This window comes from Plectropomus leopardus, chromosome 16, assembly GCF_008729295.1.
Source record: "Plectropomus leopardus isolate mb chromosome 16, YSFRI_Pleo_2.0, whole genome shotgun sequence".
In the NCBI taxonomy this organism is placed as follows: Eukaryota; Metazoa; Chordata; class Actinopteri; order Perciformes; family Serranidae; genus Plectropomus; species Plectropomus leopardus.
In genome coordinates, this window is record NC_056478.1 from 30,622,775 (window position 1) to 30,643,699 (window position 20,925).

At 40.6% G+C, this 20,925-nt stretch overlaps 1 protein-coding gene across 2 annotated transcripts in view; it reads left to right on the forward strand.

The window, feature by feature from the left end:
• disp1 (dispatched homolog 1 (Drosophila)) overlaps positions 1-20,925 on the forward strand; it is a 131,367-nt gene that overhangs the window by 105,878 nt on the left and 4,564 nt on the right. For both annotated transcript variants that reach the window (XM_042503355.1, XM_042503354.1), the window contains 6 exons: positions 7,228-7,257; positions 8,585-8,708; positions 10,549-10,676; positions 16,390-16,484; positions 17,527-17,624; positions 18,466-20,055. In XM_042503355.1, coding sequence (XP_042359289.1) covers positions 7,228-7,257; positions 8,585-8,708; positions 10,549-10,676; positions 16,390-16,484; positions 17,527-17,624; positions 18,466-20,055 — 2,065 coding nt within the window. The remainder of the gene's footprint in view (positions 1-7,227; positions 7,258-8,584; positions 8,709-10,548; positions 10,677-16,389; positions 16,485-17,526; positions 17,625-18,465; positions 20,056-20,925) is intronic.

Consider the following 20,925-nt stretch of genomic DNA (forward strand, 5'->3'; position numbering starts at 1 on the left):
TCCCTTATATGGTGATTCCTCCCAAGCCTAATCTCTACTTTACAAACAGTGTTGTAGTTTTATCCCCTACACTCTGTCGATCTATATAATATTCATAGTCATATTAATGTCATCCTAACACACACTTTGGCTCTGCTGCTTTAGCCGTAAGAGTCTTTGTATAAAAACACACACACAGGCCTCCTTATCAGGTCCAGTGTAGTGTCTTTCTGCCTAACTAGTCTCATGATGTCATCTGAATGGGAGCGCTGGTAGTCTGGACCTATTTCATGGCTAGGTCGAGCCTCTAATTGTGTGCAGCGTTCCAGCGAGGCACTAATCAGGGCGAGGCAGGCCCAGCAGCCTGACGCTTGACACTAATTGCTCTTGCTCCGACTTGAAGGCCTTGTTCATGAAGTATTTACCCGCCCGTCTGTTGACAGTTAACCCCCCCACTGCCTCTGAACCCTCACCCTCAACCTCTCCAGCACACAAACACACTCCTTTACAATAACACACATATGCATTCATGCACATTCACTGGCAAATATATGGTCACATTTACTCATATCACCAAAATATCCACCTCAATATCTTCTCTTCTGTGGTGAGGGTCTTTTCAAACAACATTCACAATACCACTCTGGTGCCAGATGTTGTTTTGGTAAAATGCCAAAACTTTCCAAAGACCTTGACCTCTGAAAATACCTGAAGCCTGGCAAAATGTTTTCACATTTTAAGAAAAGCATAAAATGTAAAAAGGGACATGTGACAGAATGAGTGATGGGTGGACATTTTCTATATTTGTGAAAGTCTATATTCATGAACATTATAATAAAACCATCAGCACTATGCCATATCAGTGGTATCTGTTAGGAATGGGCATCTATAAGTAACTTTCATATTCGAGTGCTCACATTAAATTATTATATAGAATACTCACAAAAAAAAGAAATCCATTGTAAAAATAGGAATGTAACTCATCCGACAGTGTAATTTGAAATACATTTATTGAAAAATCAGGCCTCAGTTAGCCTGGAGCGACATCACTTTTCATGTGCTGCTTTCAGACGCCTTTCACAAGTGTGTTAACCTTTGAACCCTAAGCAAATTGGTGTGATTTCTTTCAAAATCATCAGAAAAGACAGTGAGTAACTTGGTAAGAAATGTTCAATAAATTGCAAAAAGTCAGTAGATTTACAAAATTGTTTTTTTTTTTTTTTTTTACCTGTGGGAAAATGTATAGGGAAAAAAGCTAGGAAAAAACTATACTTATACTTTATGTTACAGATTTTACATTTTAAGCAGTAAGGCAAGCCAAAACAGGCAATGTGCAACTAGGGAAGAAATGTTCCACAAAAATTGCAAGAAATAAGTACATTTTGTCAATAGTAGATAAAAAAAAATAAAAATAAAGAAAAAAGTAGGGAAAATGTCTAGGGAAACAATAAAAAAAACAGCTAGGCTAAAGACTATATTTTTAATTAGCAAAATTATATATTTAAAATTATGTTAAAGAGTTATTGTCATTTTTAAAGCATTTTTTCCAAGTCTTGTTTTCCCTTTTTTTAAAACATTCTATTTCTTATTCATTTTTGTAAATGTATTTCTTTATTTATGTTTCTAATTTCAGAAAATTTTCTTTTTCTTCTTACTAATTTCTTGCTTACATTCTTGTCATTTCTTCTTTTGTTGTTCATTGCCTTCTTCCCATGTCTTTGAAAGAAATTAAGCCAATACGCTAAGGTTTCAAAGGGTTAAAGCTGTAAATCCACCCCTACTGTTCACCTCTCACAGACCACCAAAAATGTACCGCATTTCTATCATGAGCGTAACTTTGATCTAGGGCCCGAAAGCACCGACCCACAGCTAACTCTCACACTTACTCCGTCCCCAACTACCTCTGCATTTCCCCCCTCTGTCAGCACGGTGCTGAGTGAGCGCTGGCGGTCTGTGTTTACCTTATTAATTAGCCCAGTGATCCTGAAACACTCTCCCTCTGGTAAATAGAATAACAGTGAAAGGTTAGTCAGGGCTGATGGGGAGGGAAGGAAAATAAGAGGCAGGGTAGGAGAGAGCGAGAGGGGGGTGACGGAAAGTTGGATATATAGAGCGAGACAGAGTCTGCATTTTAGGTTTGTTTCCGAGGTGTCACGAGTAGAAGTGATCAGAGAGTTGGGGAGGAAACCCGACGCGGTGGGTCGTCGTCCTGCTGAATTTAGAGCTTCTGTGATCATCAGTCAACACCACCTCTCTGTGTGTAACCCCCGACCTCACTACCACCTCTTTTAGGCCTCAACCTTTTCCTTTATTTCCATGTGCAGAAGGTCTGATTGTGTTATGTCCTCTGTTTTCTGGACTTAAGATGGATTGAGTGCCCCAAAAAAGTTGAAGGGACTGAGGTCAACTTCCCAGATCTTGAACCCATCTCCTACCAAAAGGTCACCTGGGTTTTTATGAGAACAGAGTGAGTTATTGCTATTGACTTGATGGATTCTTGATCTATCCGTCCTGGTCGTTTAAAATTCTGAGGCCAAATGGCCAGCTCAGGTATGCTACGCATCTTCCAATTGGCTGAAATAGATTCTAATCTGAGTGCTGCGGACCAAAATTCAAAACAGACCTTCAGCAGATAGATAGATATGCCTGAGAGCGCTGATGAATCCATTCCAACTATTTCCAATAACTCGTCTCCACCATTTTGGGCCATATCTGCGTCCTGAGGTCTGCAGTTCAAGGCCATACATGGAGAGCCAAGAGACGGAGCACGGAGAAAAGAATTACACCAGCAATACAGAATTTTTCCTTGGCTGCTAGTTCAAAGAAGGGCGGAGAAAATGTGGTCCTCATTAAGCATTGTTGGTTAAAACCAGGTCAAAGGTCACTTTGGAAGTTGAAGGGAAAGTCTACCTTATGAAAGAAGAGTCTAATCTGTAACTTCATCAAGCAATATTTTCATTAAGTATATCACATATAGGCTTGGGTGGTGTCTAATATTTCATAAGTTAATACCTTCTTGAAATTTCACCAGTGTATACAGTATATGATGGTATTAGTGTGCTGTGTTTAAACCTCAAAACAAAACAAAAAAATCTTCACCCAAACTGTCTTGGTTTCTCGTTAGAAATCTAGTTAGTAAATCCACTGTTCTAACAATCACCAGCTCAGGTTTGGTCCAAATAAATCCTTAATTCACCAAGTTAGATGTAAAAAAACATGCAGTTATTCTCTACAGTCTCTCTCTGCCTGCTGGCTGCCAGCTGTTTACAGTCCTGTAACTTCTCCCTCCACCACTAGATGTCACTGTGTCTTTCAGCTCAGCTGCCTGTTTAACCAGTACAGACTGGAGACTGAGCTCTGGTGGTGTATGATGTGCGCTACATACAATGTTTAATTTACTAATTTACCCAGTAGTTAAAAATGAATTTAATAGAAAGAGGAGAGCCTGTATTTATGACAGTATTGAAAAACATGCCTTCAGGATTTACACCCTGCAATACCAGAAAACAGTGATATTGCCCAAACCTAATTACATATTTATCTGCAGAATAGCAATGTTTGTGTCCATGTGTACTTGTAGTCGGAGACTTTACATCTGGCTGTTATATTAATGTGTCCAGTGAAACTTTCAAAGTGATTTACAGCTGCCCCCCACCCTGTGGTGTAAAATTCCTCCCCAATAGCTCCAGTTCATTTGTGCCTCTCATTACCGCTACTTTTAACATTCCACAGATTTTACTCTGACGGCAAAATGAGCAAAAATACGACAACAACCTCTTTTGGGCCCTCTGGTCAGATGCTTAAATCACAGCACTGATGTCCTGAGTGCTAATGACCTGATAGGCTGCAGCAGAGGTCGACCTCAGAGCTCTCTCTGATCCCCTCATTAGGGGATAAATTAAAGTCACTTTTTGTATAGTGAGATGTGAATCTGTAATGCATTAATAAATGTGCTTTGAATCATTGTAGCTTTTAGTCAGGGCTATTAAAGCAGACCATTTATCTGTACAAATTTCTTTTCTGGCAGAGTTCGTCTATTCTAATCCAATGATGAGTGGGCCTGGTGGGTATTAATGTCATCATAGTGAAGTGAATACTCTATTTTACTCTCTCCTCCACTTTGTCAACTTAAAAACCTCTGCCAAGGCAAATACCTATATTGAGCCACATAGTACTACAGCACTGCTTTACACTCATTTTCAGGTTCATACTTGTATTTTGGGGATTCTACTAGAACATGTTTTCATGCTTTAATGGTTAAAAAACACCCTCTGTCTCAAACGCTTCATTTGGGTGCCTCTCTTTCTAAGCCCCCCTCCTGAAAAAGACCAGTCTGGTCTGATTGGTCAGCGTCTCTGGGTCCTCTGTAACTTGATGCCTCTATTTCATGGATGTATAGAGTGGTGAAGGGATGAGGTATTTTTGTTGGCCAACCAGGAAGTAAGCATCCCACTGGTTCCCCTGTCAAAAATCTTACGTGACTTTTGAATGGGATTTTAAATTATCGCCAAAACTAAGCTGTGTGACAAAAGCAAGCTTATGATACTTACACGTTTTGTTCAGCATGATAATCTTCACAGATGAACACCACTTTTGTGTGTTTTGAAGCGTAAATGAACTCTCCAGAAGCAAACGTGGTCACACGACTCAAACATCACCACTACAAACACTGTAAACACATGTTAAAACACAAACAAAAAATATCATAAACAGATAAATCTACAAATTTTGAGTGCGACTCAAGTTTGAGGTGGACAAGTAAGGTTTCTGTATCCGGTGTGATGATGTCTAATGTAGTCCCATTCAGCCACTTGTTAGCAGCCGCCTTTTTTAAGATGAGTAAAACCTTAAAAGTTCAAAAATCAGGTTTTAATATTTTATGTTGCAAAACAAAATGTCAAAATATCTTTAGCCTGTGTTAACCACATAGCATATAGCTACAGGCACATTAGCAGTGTATTTGCAGCCGGGGAATGACTGTAAGGGAGAATAGCAACACTTTCTACTGTGAAAAATCGCCAATAAAAGCTTCTTAACACAACCTGACAGGAACCGAACCAGCAGGAATATGATCTGAATCCGGGCAAAATGAGCGGCATCAGCAACCAAGTTTGCATTTAGCTTCATCTATGTAGCATTGTACTTGCAGCCAGAGAATGACTGTAATAGAGAATAGGGATACATTTCACAGTGAAAAATCACCGATCTGCCAGCAACAATATTATCTAAAAGTGGGGAAGAATGTAACATTACCAACCAAGTAGCCTATACAGTGTATGTTTCTCTGATTTTAGCATGTAGCTACATGTAGCGGTGTAGGCAACATAATGTTAACACTCACAATAGTAGCGTACCTGGAGCAGAAGAATATAAAAAGAAAAACGTTTTGTAACATTGTAACATTATACTGTATGGGAGAAAATAAAAAGGGTAAAAGGTCACGTTGAACCTGAGACACGTAATTCTTGTTAAAAAGCTTGCCAGCCCCTCTTAACATTAACTGCTAACATTAATATATTGAGGTTTTGCATTTTGTACGACATGACCTACTGGCCCTTTATCAGTCTCCACCCTCTGTGTTTTCTCCACACACACTACTTCTCATATCCCCTTGAACCCTTCAGCCCGTATCATTTATCTCCTGTAGCCCTGCTGTGATCAGGTGGCCATATCTGATTCTCCCCCTTCCTCCTCTCCCCTCCTCTTCCCCTCCACCCGGGGCGTTAGCTGCTGCCGGCATACCGGACGCTTCCCCACCGCTCCCAGGAGGAGCTGACGAGAAGTCCAGATAGATCCAGAGCAGCTGAAGGCTTCATACACCTCTCAGTGTGTGTTGGTCTAACCCAACAGTATCAGGAGGCCACAGCACAGGAAACACTGCAGGAGAAAATAAAGTCTCACTCTGTGTGTGTGTGTGTCTGTGTCTGTGTGTGTGTGTGTGTGTCTGTGTCTGTGTCTGTGTGTGTGCGTGCAACGATAGCTGCTGTTACCTGTTTATAGTTCAGGCAGTAATCCTTCAGTTTGACCTTCAAGAGTCATATCTATGTCATTGTGGAGCACCAATTAGATTTCTTGTGTATGTTCTTGACCAGTGGTACTCAACTTACAGGGCCAGATCTGGTGGCCCCGCAACCATTTAACAATAAAAATAAAGCAATTCACACTGGGAATTGTTTTTTGTACTTTTAGTAGGTGCAAAGTGCATAAAACAGCATCAAAATAGAGCTTGTTAATCAAAACAAGTGCCAGTGGAGGATCCCCAACACCCCTCAAACAGATGTCCTAGTTAAATCACTAATGTTCTAAAAAAAAATCCTAGATTAGGATCCTAGGATGATTTATTATTCTGTTTTTTAAAATTAAATTAAAAATTGTCTTCCTGCTACACCTTTGGGAGTTGAAGGAGAGATTCAGGATTCTAAAAATGACCTGAAGTCTTAGAAATCTGTCTGTATGTCTAAAAATCCTAGAAATTTCTTAAAACATCCTGAAATCATAAAAACATCCTGAAATCCTTGAATCTCTTGAAAATGCCCTAAAATCCTAGAAATGTCTTAAAATGTCCTTAAATCCTAGAGGCATCCTTGAAATCCTGGAAACTTTCCAATATCCTAGAAACATCCTAAAATCCTATAAATGTTGTAAAATGTCCTACAATCCTAGAAACATTCTAAAATCATGAATTGTCCTAAAATCCTAGAAATATCCTAAAATCCTAGAACTGTCCTTAAAATCCCGTAAATGTCCCGAAATCCTAGAAACTTCCTTAAATCCTAGAAATGCTGCAAAATTTCCTAAAATCCTAGAAATGTCCTGAAAACATCCTTAAATCTGAGACACATGTATGGGGCTGCTGTGACTGGCCCCTGGCTCCCTGTCATTTTGCAAAAGTGTCCCCCAAACAAACCAGGTTGAGTCCCCTTGTCCTAACCTGTCTGTGTGCGGCTCGTGTCTGTTGGAAACAGCAGCTCTGTTGGGCTGTCTGTCACATCTGAAAGGGATTTGAAAAAGGAGAGTGTTATAATAAGTTCAGTGCAGAGTGCTTTTGACAGCCAAATCAGTTTGAATGTTTTCAAGGGTCCAGTGCCCAAAATGTGTGCTGCTGCTGGAAAAAAAAACAAAGGACAGAGGATCAGGAAGAGAAGATGTACACTCTTGCTCAAAAGTCTCTGCAAATCTGTTTTTTATCGTCTGTTGGTTAGACTTCAATATGTAAGCCTGATTTATCTCCCTCTTTTTGTTTTTCAGCCCTGCAAGGCCCTTTAGATTCCCCAAAAGGTGAGACCTGCCAAAAACTCTTTCTCCTGTGTTGATGTTCTGGATTGCAAAGCTCCCCTTATTTGTGTCATCCATCCATCACTGCTCCCGTTGAGCCATCATTCCTCAGTCGTGAGTCATGAGAGTTATCGATGGGAGTAGAGCGTTTCCCTGTGTACCTGGCCTCTGTTAAGCAGCAGCGTGGATCTCTTCATGTCTCCGTTACTCTGCATTAAACTCTGCTGTCTCAAAGCTAATCCTGCAGACTGTTTAATGGAGGTCAGCAGCTTCTCCAGGGCTTTCACAAAGTTTCAGGGGCAAAATATCACTACTGTTATGAGTTTTTCATATGGAGACTCTCAGTATACGCAGCAACAACCAAAGATAGCTTCAGACACAATTTCTAATCAAGTTAAGGCTTTAACTCTTTAAAACCTGGATTGACATCAGTTTTCATGCATTCAGACGCCATTCACAAGCTATTTCAACCTTTGAAAATGGAGCAAATTGGTTTGATTTCTTTTTAAAACATTGGGGAAGAAAAGGCAGTGACCAACTTGGCAAAAAATTTACCTAAAAAATAGTTTTTGAAAAGACAGAGGATTATTAGATAATAATCCATAAATATATGATTTACAATAATTGTATTTTTATAATTATATTAAGAGTAAAAACTATAATAATAAAATAGAATTATAGAAATATAATAAGATATACAAAATAAACACATGCAGTTTTCATGCGTCCAGTTTGAAGAAGCAGCCTGGAGCCCAGCATGGAAGCTAAACAATGCAGCAGTGCTCTCATCAAAGCCACTAGACTCCATTTAGTTTGTGTTTTTGTGTGACTTTAATCTGAAATTCATTTCAAACACCAAAGTCACACAGTAATACAAACTCACTGATGGAGGCAGTGGTGGACCAGCAGCTCCTAAATTCAGGGTCGATGAATCAGTGTTTTTCTCGATAGAGTTTGGTGGCTGTAAATACACTTTAGCTCCCCGTCAGAAAGGGCTGTCTGACAGCAGCTGAAAGTATATAAAAAATTGTGATTCACATTTTACCAAAAGTGATTCAGCTCTATTTCTGTCGGTCCTCTCATGTATGCCAAGTAGCTGTAACCACGAGAGAAGAGAAATTTAATCTGATATTTTTAATGATAACCAGGCAAGTGGTAAAAAGTATAATGAGCCCTTGAAAAGTCATTAAAAAGTTTTGAAATTTTGCCCAAGAAAATGTGATTGAACTTTTCTCCGTACACATAATAGGAGGCTTGTGCTGGATGTATCATGTCAATCTCAGGCTCACCTCTCTGTTTCACCACTGACATAAAGTGTCCTTCTTTCTAGCTATGCTGAGCTGATAGCTGATTGGCCAGTGGTGGTGCTGGGCGTGTGCACAGTGCTCATCGTGGTGTGTGCTCTGGTGGGCATCCTGGTGCCTGACCTGCCGGATTTCTCCGACCCACTGCTGGTGAGTGTACGTCCTTGGTGCCCTGCACACGGATGACGTGTGGTCTGTGGCGGTAACATGGAGATGAGCGTGGCTTCAGGGTTGGAGCTGTTTAAAATATTAACTGTAGTAATTCAGAGAGAAATCACACTTTATGAGACATAGATTTTCCACTGCACATATTGACAGTGCCAGCACTTTGTCAGTTCTCTGCAGTAAAAACCATGTCAGCTCCATTTGGTTTCCTTGAACAGTGAGAAGGTGTGGTTCTGTTTATGTGTCAGGAGTGATCTTGACAACCCATACTGGGTGGAACAAGCTATCGAGAACAGTGCAATGTTTCAAAGGGATTTTTAAAATATCATCTATGAGTAAGCATGGACGTTTCCATTTCTATGGATAGCAGGCTTGGGCGTTACATTACAGTGTACCAGGGTATTTAGAAATCTGGAAAGTATGTTTTTCAGTACCATCATTAACACAGGCGCTACTCTTTCAGTTTAACTCACTGAGTCTCATTCATGAAACCTGAGCAGAATGAATTTGTGTGGAAAGTCTTCACAAAAGGAAATTTACGAGCACTTTGGCATTCTGTTGTAGTAGTTCTGATCTTTTCGTAGATATTAACAAAATCTAAACCTGCCTCTGACCACTGGCAGAGCTTGTGTAAATAAGAAATGCAGATAAATATTGACTACTAGACCACTAGACTACTAACAGAAGAAAATTTTTTAAAAATCTTTCTCAACTCCACTTAACCAGAAATAACTTCAGTCTTACAGTTGGAAGTTTTTCTTCCTCTTTCTCTGTTTGTGGCATGTTCGCAGGTCGACAGGATGCACCATCCAAAATCATTTTCACCTCCTTCATGGGCAGGGATGCATGCAAAATGCTGTTAGTTTACGATTGATTGGCATTCATGAACTACACACGTGCCTTATATCAAATAAGTTTTCTGCAGCGTTCATGAATCTGGTCTTGGTTTTTAGTACCCTGGTGATTTATCTGCAAATCTGCTCACTGATTTACTTAAGCTTCATGAATGAGACCCATTGTATGTAGTGCACAGCACGCACCACCAGAACTCAGTCTCAAGTCTCTACTGTTGGATCAGGCAGCTGAACTGAGAGACACAGTGACACCTAGTGGTGGATGGAGAAGTTACAGGACTGTAAACAGCCAGCGGCCAGCATGCAGAGAGAGACTGTGGGGAATAACAGCATGTTTTTTTACCTCTAACTTGGGGAATTGAGGATTGAATTAAGGACGATGAGTTAGCAAGGCTGTTAAGCTGGTCTGTGGTCTTCTTTGACTGAGAGAAAGCTGAATTCAAAGGGTGTACAGGTGCATATTTCTGCTTCACAAGCAAAATATGTGTTAGAATATCACTTAACATGTCTTGGGTTCCTATTTTGTATTTATGAGTCCAAAAGCTGGAAGCACTCGCTGTCTGGAGAAGAATGACAGGGCAGAACACATAGAGCACCAGGTGGAGTTCAGCTGCCTGTATCACCAGTCTAGACTGGAGAGACTGAGCTCTGATGGTGCGTGCTGTGCACTACATACATTGAATTAATAGAAAGAGGAACACTACCCTCTGGATTTCTTTGTTTAATAAGGGGAATAGGTGAAAATGTAACTTTTCATATCACTTTTTGGGCTTCTATTGTGAGTTTATTAGTTTGAAAAGCTATAAGTTAGTAGCACACTCATCATCAGGGAGAGGGGTAGTTAGCGCCACACACTCACACCGTCATTTACTGTATACCCATTTTTATTGATTTATTTGTATTATTTTATTTATTATTGTACAGTAATTTAGTAACGATGAAAACATGACTCCTTTCTTTACTCCCCAAAGGGTTTTGAGCCACGGGGAACAGCCATTGGGCAGCGGCTGGTCACATGGAACAACATGGTGAAGAACACTGGCTACAAAGCCACGCTGGCCAACTACCCCTTCAAATACGCCGATGAGCAGGCGAAAAAGTAACCACACACACAGTTCACACACACTTTTCAACCAGGTAGTTCTTTCAGAGTTTAGTGAAGATGAAATATTTAGAGGAAGAATGAAGAAACCCCCAAACAAACAAAACACCCCAAAAACTCAAATTAGTAAGAAAAAAAACTTAAAATTCTCCCAAAAAAATCCCAAAAAAACCCAAAATTATTAAAAAAAGAAAATGATTTGCAAACAGTCGGAAAAATAACCTGAAACTCAAAATTATATTTTTTTAAAAAAAGAGAAAAAACACCCACATAGCTTAAAATAATTTTAAAAAAGTATTTATCAAAGTAGTTTAATTTTTTTGTCAATCGACTTATTGATTAATCAACTTATCATTGCAGCTGCACTTGCATAAACTCTATTTAATTCACAACAATACATCATATTGCATATAACTAAAGTGTTCAGGGTGGCGTTCGCCCTTTTCCATGCTCACGTTCAGATGTATCAAGAGTGAAATGACCGTGGAAATGTGCGGTGCTTCACGCCAACTTCATGGCAGGCGTACACACGTTTCTACTGCTTTTGATCCATTGGCGACACTTAGAGGTGATGCTGGGAAACTGTTTATAATGTCAAAGCAATTCCTCCTCAGAGTGATGTGCACATCAGATGAACTTTGAACACATCCATCTGTCAGCAATTAGATGAGTGTATATAAAGGCGTGCGCAAAATGGTGCAGACAATAATGTTAACAACAAAGGCAGCTATAGCATTATAAGAATATACTGCAAATTGCACAGTGCGAAGAGAACGCATTTTTAGAGGCAGAGAGGCAGACACGATGACGTCTGGCTCATCAGCCGCCTTAAGTTTCCGAGGGCGATCTTCTTGGAACTGCGCGCGGGTCTGCGGACTGGTGGTCGGATTAACTGGCGATAGAGACAGACGTGTTTGTAGAATCGGCCTCTGAGAACAGGCCGACAAACCAGGAAATAAACATTTTAAAAGTTTGGCCTCACTATCTCATTCATTTGACGGTGTCTGCTGAAACATCATGGCATCAATCTATTGCTGGGTGTTATTTTTGGTCCCTACAAGAACATATCAGCCGTCTTTAGTACGAAAATGTCATTACTTGTCCAGTGACGACATGAACAAAAGTTCCCCGCCTGGTTCGAACAGATGATAAAAAATGTCATGCACGTTTCTGTTTAGCCACCAGAGGCAATGGACAATACAGCCAGCCAGGTGGTTACAGTCCTCAGTACCACTGTGATTTCCTCATGAGTAAACATTTCATAAGATACGATTTCAGTGCCCTGATAACTTTATCTGTGCCCCCGATCATTTCACTTTACCACACTTGTGCGTACTATTATCCTCATCACATAACAATTAAATTTGACAGTCATGTCTGACGTGAATGAAAAAGTATTAATGAATACTGGAGAATGCAAACGGGATGAAATACATGCACATCTGTAGCCATTAATACAACACGATTGGTGATAGTATCAAGTTATCAAGTTAATCTAGGCAGATCACTCATTACCCACAGCGAGCTTCACATTACACGCCAACACGTCTGTCTGTATGTGTAACTGTATGAAAGCAAACAGGGAACATTTAAATGAATAATTCTTCCTCTTCCCAGTTTTACTCATCGCTTATGTTTGTGTTATCTGATGGTGCAGACAGAGGAATCCTACATGCAGGGCCTTTTTACATTAATCTGCATATGTAAATTGAGGCGTGGAGAGGGAGGAGTCTGGTACTCTTAGACGTGCACTCAATTCCATGTTGATTGGGATGTACAAATGCTTGGACTCATGCGTGCGCACAGTTTCATACATCTGGATTTTTTTGTGCGTACGACGTTTTCTGGATTTAAGCGTACGCCATGTTTCAGTAGCAAATCCACGCAAGTCTTTGTACATGAGGCCCCAGAACTGTGAACAAAAGCAGAATAATGTTCTGTATGGCTGCTAAAACATAGCCTCACAGCTCCAGCCTGCTGTGTAATATGTGTCAGTTAGTGGTCAGGGGGAGCCGGCGCTGGAGACTGAGGGGGGGGGTTTCAAACATACTGCTGACAGATGTGCTGAAAAGTCTGAATCCCCTCTTGAAAGAAAAGGGGAGCAAAGTAGAAATGTGTCCGTCCACAAGGTCATCAGTGTGTTCTGTCAGCAGGAGGCTGTTCGCTAGCCCAGAGCAGCTCTCTGCATGTTTGTGTCTGTCTCTCTGTCTGCTGTCTGTCTCTTCGACTGTCCACTCTCAGCTCAGATCACTGCTCAGAGCTGATTCCTTTTCCCGCCTCTGTTGATATCAGCGGGAGCCTGACCGATACATGTCGTTCAGCAGATTTAATCAGCCAATATTGGCCCATCACAGATATATCTGTGTTGTGTGAAAGTACATTTTGTAACAGAACATAATGCAGAAGAAGATAATTGAGAATAACTTAGATGATTAATCCTTCGAAAACCTGGAGCAACATCACTTTCTCTGTACTACTTTAAGATGCCTTTCACAAGTATTTCAATCTTAGAACCCTGAGAAACTGTGCTTCTCTGATTTTTTTGGGGTTTATTTCTGAAAAACATTGGAAAGAAAGCAATGAGCAACTTGTTAATAATTGTTTTACAAATTGCAAGAAATTAGACGATTTGGAAAAATAAAATTTAAAAAGAAAAAAGCTAGTGGAAAACTATTATTGTGATTTTCGTACTCAATTTGAATGAATTATGTTACAACTCAATATATTTTTTAAAGCACCTTTTCCGGTCGTATCCATGTTTATTTATATATTTATATATTTTAAATCTTTTTTTTTTTTCAATTAATTTTCAGGTCATTTTCTTGTACTTTTAACTAATTTCTTGCTGTGCAGTGGAAACTTCAATAAAAATATTGTTTAAAAAAAACAAAAAAAAAAAAAACCCAAATGTCATGCTAATTACTTTTTCTGTTGCTTATTGCCTTCTTCCAGTGTTTTTCAAAGAAGGCTAATTTGCTCAAGTTTCAAAGGGTAAACAACGTTTAAGTTTACTGTTTTGAAAATCAAGTTTATGTTAAACTTTAAAATATGTTTATATATAAAGGGCTGTCAAGCAATTAAAAAAAATAATCAAATTAATTACATGCTCTGTGATTAATTCATCTTAATTAATCGCATGCATCAATTTTTGCTGTGAAAGTATTTTTAAAAATTGTATTAACATTTATAAGTGCATATCCAACTCATTTATGAAGCCACACAAGCTCCTGCATTGTCAACAACTCAGTCCGCAAATATTTCGAAATAAAATGCATTGTGTCAACAACTGATGGGACTCTGTCAACAGAGATGTTGTCAGAGGACTTTTATTTTGAAATGGAAGCAGGGAAGTTTCTTTCTTTGTATTTCCTCATGTCTGTGGCAGCGAGAGACTTGTTAACTGCAGTAAAAGGTAGTATAGAGTTAATATAATTATCAAAACACAAGTTCACTGTCTATTTTTGCTGACAACCACGCACGGCACGCAGAAAAAAATCTACAAGCCCCATTTGAAATAAAATTCCAGTTTTGATCGGGCTGTAATATCAGCAGAACCTGAATTGCTGCCAACATATTTTGTCTTTATTTGCTAAACTGTAGCCTGATTTAAACATTTCCAAAACTAAAAATGAACTCATATATTTGGCTTTTAATTGTTGGTTTGTTTTATTAAATTGGCACCAAAATCTTGACATTAGTCTCTGATGAATGACTCTGACATAGCAGTTCTGGACAGTCGAGAGACAGACATGTCTCCTATGTTAATGTGAGGAAACCTGCGGCTCCACTCTGCTGATGAGAAAATGGACCCTTTCAGCTGCAGTCTGTATCTCTCTCTGCATCTCCATCTCTCTGTCTCCTGCTGCGTCTGTGGCTGTCTTTGTCTTCCTCTCTGTCTCGCTCCATGCGTCTGTCTGCAGATGTAATTGTGTACTTGTGTGAGTACTGTGGTGCGTACCAGAGGCCTGCGCTGCTCTGTCAGCAGGCCTCTCTGCCTCATCCCCTCTGTCTGTCAACCCCTCAGTTTCTGTGACAGCCACCTGATGACTCTGCCTTCCTGTTTCTAGCAGAGGATGTGGCCCCTGAAAAAACCCACATACACATAGCAAGCCTATCTCAACTATAATCCTCATTTGCTCTCTGGCATGTAGGCACTGCACCGCTCAGAACACACGGCTGCAGCATCACTCCTGCAAAGGGGCACACAAACACACAATACACACAAAAAGTCCTAAGACATGTCTGCACATGGCCCCTCCGGCCCCCTGTTCAATCAGAGCAGCTATTATGATGATTATGATAATAATGACGGCAGTATCCTGGTACTGCAGTGCGTCATTCGTCTGATTTTGGGGGAGAACAGCAATTACTGATGCTTATTTCATTACTAAGCTTCAGATCTGCTTCCTTCAGTTTGCATCATGCTGACTTAGCAGCCTCAGACAAAGCAACATCTGCCATATACAGAATCATGCAAACAGACTGTCTGCTGTGTTCTCTCTCACACTGAACCTATGGCTGTATATAAAGATGGACCGCATGACATCTTCCAAAAAATAATTTAAAAAAAGAACAGTTTTATGGAAGAAAAATGCCAGAAGAGCTTAGACTTGAGACAATGCTTAGCACTTTCAAATTAAGGCTAAAGACCTATCTTTTCATCATTGCTTTTAATTAATTGAATACATTTTTATGGATTTACTTTTATTGTTCTATACTTCTTATTCTTTTACTCTACAATTTCTTAAAATTTGGCGCAAATGTTTGAGTAGACCCAAGTATGATAAGATTTTGATAGTCAAAGGTCAAGGTCACAGCAACCTTGCATTTGTGTTATTATTGCTAAACTATATCTTAAGAACACCTTGAGGGAATTTCTTCAAATTTGGCACAAATGTTTAAGCAGACTCAAGGATGAACTGATTAGATTTTGGTGGTCAAAGTTCTAGGTCATGGTGACCTTGCATTCGTCAAATTTTTGTAAAAGCGACATCTTGAGAACACCTTGAGGGAATTTCTTCAAATATGACACAAGCATTCACATGGACTCAGCAATGAGCTGATATGAATTTAGTGTTCAAAGGTCAAGGTCACGGTGACCTTGCATCTATCTTATTATTATGCGCGCAATATCTACATCTTGAGTTTGAGTTTGAGTTGGCACAAACGTCCACTTGGACTCAAGAATGAACTGTTTAAAATCCAGTGGTCAAAGGGCAAGGTCACGACAACATAAAACATGTTTTTGGCCAAAACTCCAGAATGCATCTGCACAAATTTCACACAAATATCTAACAGGATATTATCATCAAGTTCTGACATTTTACATCCAAGACAGCTGTGTGTGCCAATCGGTGTGCTTGCAGTCAGTGTCTCTGCCTGCGATTGGTTGAGCTGGTGTATGGGCGGGAACTTCATACCATGGCTCTGATTCCTGACCAAAATAAACACAGTATGAAACTAAGACTTGCTGCCAAATGCTTTTAATGGTTAGCTCATTAAAAAGTTATTAAGAAGCAGTACCAGACTCTGGGTAAACAATGTCTGCTCCATGATTCCTATCTGCCACGTAGCTGGGGAGTGTGATTAATAAGAATAAAATAATTTGTTTTTTTTTTTTTGGGTGGGTGGGGGGTTTGTTGCCATTTTGATTCTGTTTGAAGACAACATACATTTTAGTGATGTAGATGGTGCTTTTATTGTTTTGTAGTCACCAGGAGCCCAGGTGGCCTGAGGACCACTTTGACAGAGACAAACGGCAAGCAGAGTGGGACTTCAGTAAAGAATTCTTCTGTGATGTGCCAGGTAAGATTTTTAAAACACAGATGACACAAATCCAACTTCCACCAGATGGTGAAGAGTACAGAGATGCTCTCTGAAATAACTAACGCTACACAGCCCTCAAAGGATCCTGGGAACACTCAAATGAACCCCAATACAACACATTTCAAATTCTAAACACTGGTTTGATGAGAAAATATGTAGGTCATAGTACCCACTGAGGTCTTCGCTGGTCCAAAAGGAAGAACCAGAACCCCAGTGGACCTGGGGAATTTGTTCTGAGATCTGTTTTTTTTAAAGTTTACCTTACCTGTTTTTGACTGAGATATTAGATTCCCAACCCTGTAAATGTTCGAGAGAAGAGAGATCTTAGACCTGAAAGGGTCAGGTCTTGAGTAGCGCTGGAACCAAATATTTGGCTATTAGAATATTTGTTAATTGGGTGGGTATTCGGTTTTCAATTTATGGATGCGGATATATTTTGTTTTGTTTTTTCTCAGAGAAAGCATGTCATTTCGATGTCTGTGAGAAAATATGAATACATACATCTTAAATCTTAGATTTGTTGGAGTTAGTATGCTCTGCAAAACTGTCAGAAATGTTTTAACTTTACAAACTTGACGTCACAACCGCTGTCAAGCAGTCAGAGGCACAATGGGCTCCCGCTCAGTGTCTGTCTTTTACCTGACGGTGAAACCGTCGGGGGGGTTTCATCTTACTTTTTGCTCTTGTAATCACATCCTATGTCAAAAACATCATAAAAGGGAAAATAATTAAGACAAGGCAAGGTACCCTACGATCCTAATGACCTCCACAATGTACATTTTTAATAGAGATCTAATGTGAAAGGAATTAAAACAGAGATTAACAGAGATCGCCTTATTTAAAACAAATGTACTGTTTATGCAAATAGTCTCATGCACAACATCAGTAAGAGCTTCTTTCAGCTTCAGGATCTCTTGTCAGTCAGATGGAAAATTTTGTCTTTGTCTCATATTTTCCAACTTTATTCACTCAGGAAAGATGTTTTTCCCATTCGAGTGATGAACCTCTTTTCTTCCTGCAGGTGACAGTTACTCTAGACTGGTGTTCACATCAGCTGAGGGGAAGAGCCTGTGGAGTATTCAGGCCATCAAATCCATGTGCAATCTGGACAACACAAGGGTGCGTATGTAGAACGGCACAGTCCGGACTGGGAGCGATACAGTTGTCGCCATCAGAAACTGTTTGACTTGTGTTTTTTTGTCTCTATGCTGGCGAAAGCTGTTGCTGGAGGCATTATGTTGTGGGGTTGTCCATCTGTCCGTATGGCTGCCCTTCTCATTCTCAAAACCGCCTTGAGGGGATTTGTTAAAATTTGACACAAACATCGACTTGGACATGAAGATAAACTGATTACATTTTGGTGGTCAAAGGTCATGGTCACTTTGACCTTGTGCTTGGTCTCATTCTCATAAATGCAAGTCTTATAAACACCTTAAGGGTTTTTTGTCCCCCTCAAAAAGACCTTGAGAGAGTTTACTCCAGTTTGGCATAAACATCCACTCAAGAGAATGAACTGATTAGAATATGGTAGTTAAAAAGTCAAAGGTCAAGGCCACCATGACCTCACAAAACATGTTTTTGTCCATAACTCTAGAGTTAAAACTTTGTGACAAATTTTCATACAAATGTCTAATAAGATAATATGAAGGGCTGATATTTTATATTCAATCGGTCAAAGGTCAACTTCACTTTGACATGATATGTTCTGCAAAAACACTTCTCTGGTCAATGCTCAGCGTCATATTTCAGGAACAGAAGAGGAGACATTTGGTCAGATACCGAATTGGTGACAGCAGTATTGCTCTATCTGTATTGCCGGGGGGGTGATGTATAAAAAGCATCCATGTTTTCACAGACATGGAAGTAAACTCTAAGTGCAACTTGACCGGTGCTCAGATGTGTACAACTGCAAGATTGTCATTCTAGTTTTTGCCTGTGTTTCTTATTTGTATTCTGCCAGGTGCGCTCCCATCGGGACTACTGGAGTCTCTGTCAGCGCACCAATGACGCCTCCTGCTGCCCCAGCTGGACACTGGGAAACTACATTGCAGTCCTCACCAACAGGTCGTCCTGCCAGAAGATCACCGAGCGCGACGTATCGCACACGCTCAAGATCCTGCGCTCGTGTGCCAAGTACTACCACAACGGCACGCTGGGACCCGACTGCTGGGACATGGCCCTGCGACGGAAGGACCAGCTCAAGTGTGCCAGTGTGCCTCGGAAGTGCACCAAGTACAACGCCGTCTACCAGATCCTTCACTTCCTGGTGGACAAAGACTTCCTCAGCCCGAAGAGCCTGGAGTTCCCTCCTCCTGTGCTCAAATACAGCATGCTCTTCTCCCCCACAGAGAAAGGAGAGTCCATGATGAACATTTACTTGGACAATTTTGAGAACTGGAACTCGTCAGATGGCATCACCACAGTCACAGGGATTGAGTTTGGCATCAAGCATGACCTCTTTCAGGACTACCTCCTCACGGATACGGTGTATCCCGCCATAGCCATAGTGATCGTCCTGTTGGTCATGTGTGTGTACACACGCTCAGTTTTCATCACTCTGATGACAATAATAGCCATCATCAGCTCACTCATCGTGTCATACTTTCTCTACCGGATGGTCTTCAACTTTGAGTTCTTCCCCTTCATGAACCTTACAGCCCTCATCATCCTGGTAGGCATCGGCGCTGACGACGCTTTCGTGCTCTGTGATGTGTGGAACTACACCAAGTTTGACAAACCCCACGCTGAGCTGGCAGAGACGGTCGGCGTGACCCTACAACATGCCGCCCTGTCAATGTTTGTCACCAGCTTCACCACTGCTGCTGCCTTTTATGCCAATTACGTCAGCAACATCACCGCCATCCGCTGTTTTGGGGTGTACGCGGGCACTGCCATACTTGTGAACTATATTCTAATGGTGACATGGCTTCCGGCTGTGGTTGTGCTTCATGAACGCTACCTGCCTAATATGTTCCCCTGCTCCAAGCCTCCGCAGCAGCAGAGAGGGTACTGTACCCGCATGTTCTGGGCCGGTCTTTGCCAGACGGCCAACAAATGCCTGTTCACCGTCTCTGAGGCGTCCAGGATCTTCTTTGAGAAGGTGCTGCCCTGCATCGTCATCAAACTGCGCTACCTCTGGCTCTTCTGGTTCCTCGCCATCACAGTGGGCGGGGCCTATGTGGTCTGCATCAATCCAAAGATGAAGCTCCCATCTCTCGAGCTGGCAGAGTTTCAAGTGTTCCGATCCTCGCACCCGTTTGAGCGCTACGACGCAGAGTACAAGAAACTTTTCATGTTCGAGAGGGTTCATCATGGCGAGGACCTCCACATGCCTATCACCATCATCTGGGGCGTGACCCCTGTGGATAACGGGGACCCTTTAAACCCCAAGAACAAAGGAAAGCTGATGCTGGACAGCAGCTTCAACATCGCCAGTCCAGCGTCTCAGCTGTGGATCCTCAGTTTTTGCCAAAAGCTGAGAAATCAAAGCTTTGTGTTTCAGTCAGAGGAGCAGGACTTCACGAGCTGCTTCATCGAGACATTCAAACAGGTCAGTACTGTATGTCCATTACATGTCTGTAATACATGTCTCATGGTATACTGAAATCAGGCACTTTCTGGAAACATTATGCAAATAAATGTTTAGCAGGGTTCCCACAGTCATGGAAAAACTGGAAAAGTTTTGAAATTTCACAATGGCATTTTCCAGGCCTGGAAAAGTCATGCAACTAATATCATCTTTGAAAGTTTTGAAAAAGATATGGAAATGTGTTGTGTGTCATAAATGAACTCTTATTATGCCATTCACATAGCTGTGAATTTATTTTCTCTAGATGACAACGTCACTGATAGCGGCCTCTAATATGCATCGACATGTGACAGTGTTTTGGTTATGTTATGTTTTTGTTTATTTGTTCATCAGTTTCTGTCTCTCCTGTTGTATATGCCCACTGGCTTGTCAAATAATTTTTTAAGCAACTTGGCGTAGTGGATGGGCATAAGATCTATATGTATTTTTGTTTTTTTTTACTGCAGATTTCTGGAGATTTAATTGAAATTAAATTAAATTAATTAATTTCTATTATTATTTTTATATTTTTTGGCATTTTTTTTAGAAAGCTTAGGGCAAAAAAAGGCAATTTTTTTCAAAACATTTTAAATTTCTGACCACATATTGTGGGATGGTAAAATTATGTCAGAATAGAGCTTGAATCTTATGTGTCTGACAAATGCTGGGCAAGTGGGCTGTAAACAAAAGGGAGTCCTTGAAACTTGGTTAGTTTTCCAGTGTTGAGGGGAGGGTGGAGTGGTCAGGTTTTTTTGTTTGTTTTTTTTGTGTGTGTGTGTGTGTGTGTGTGTGTGTGTGTGTGTGTGTGTATCGTCCTATGTATCATTCTGTGCCTCCTTTCTAAATCTGGAG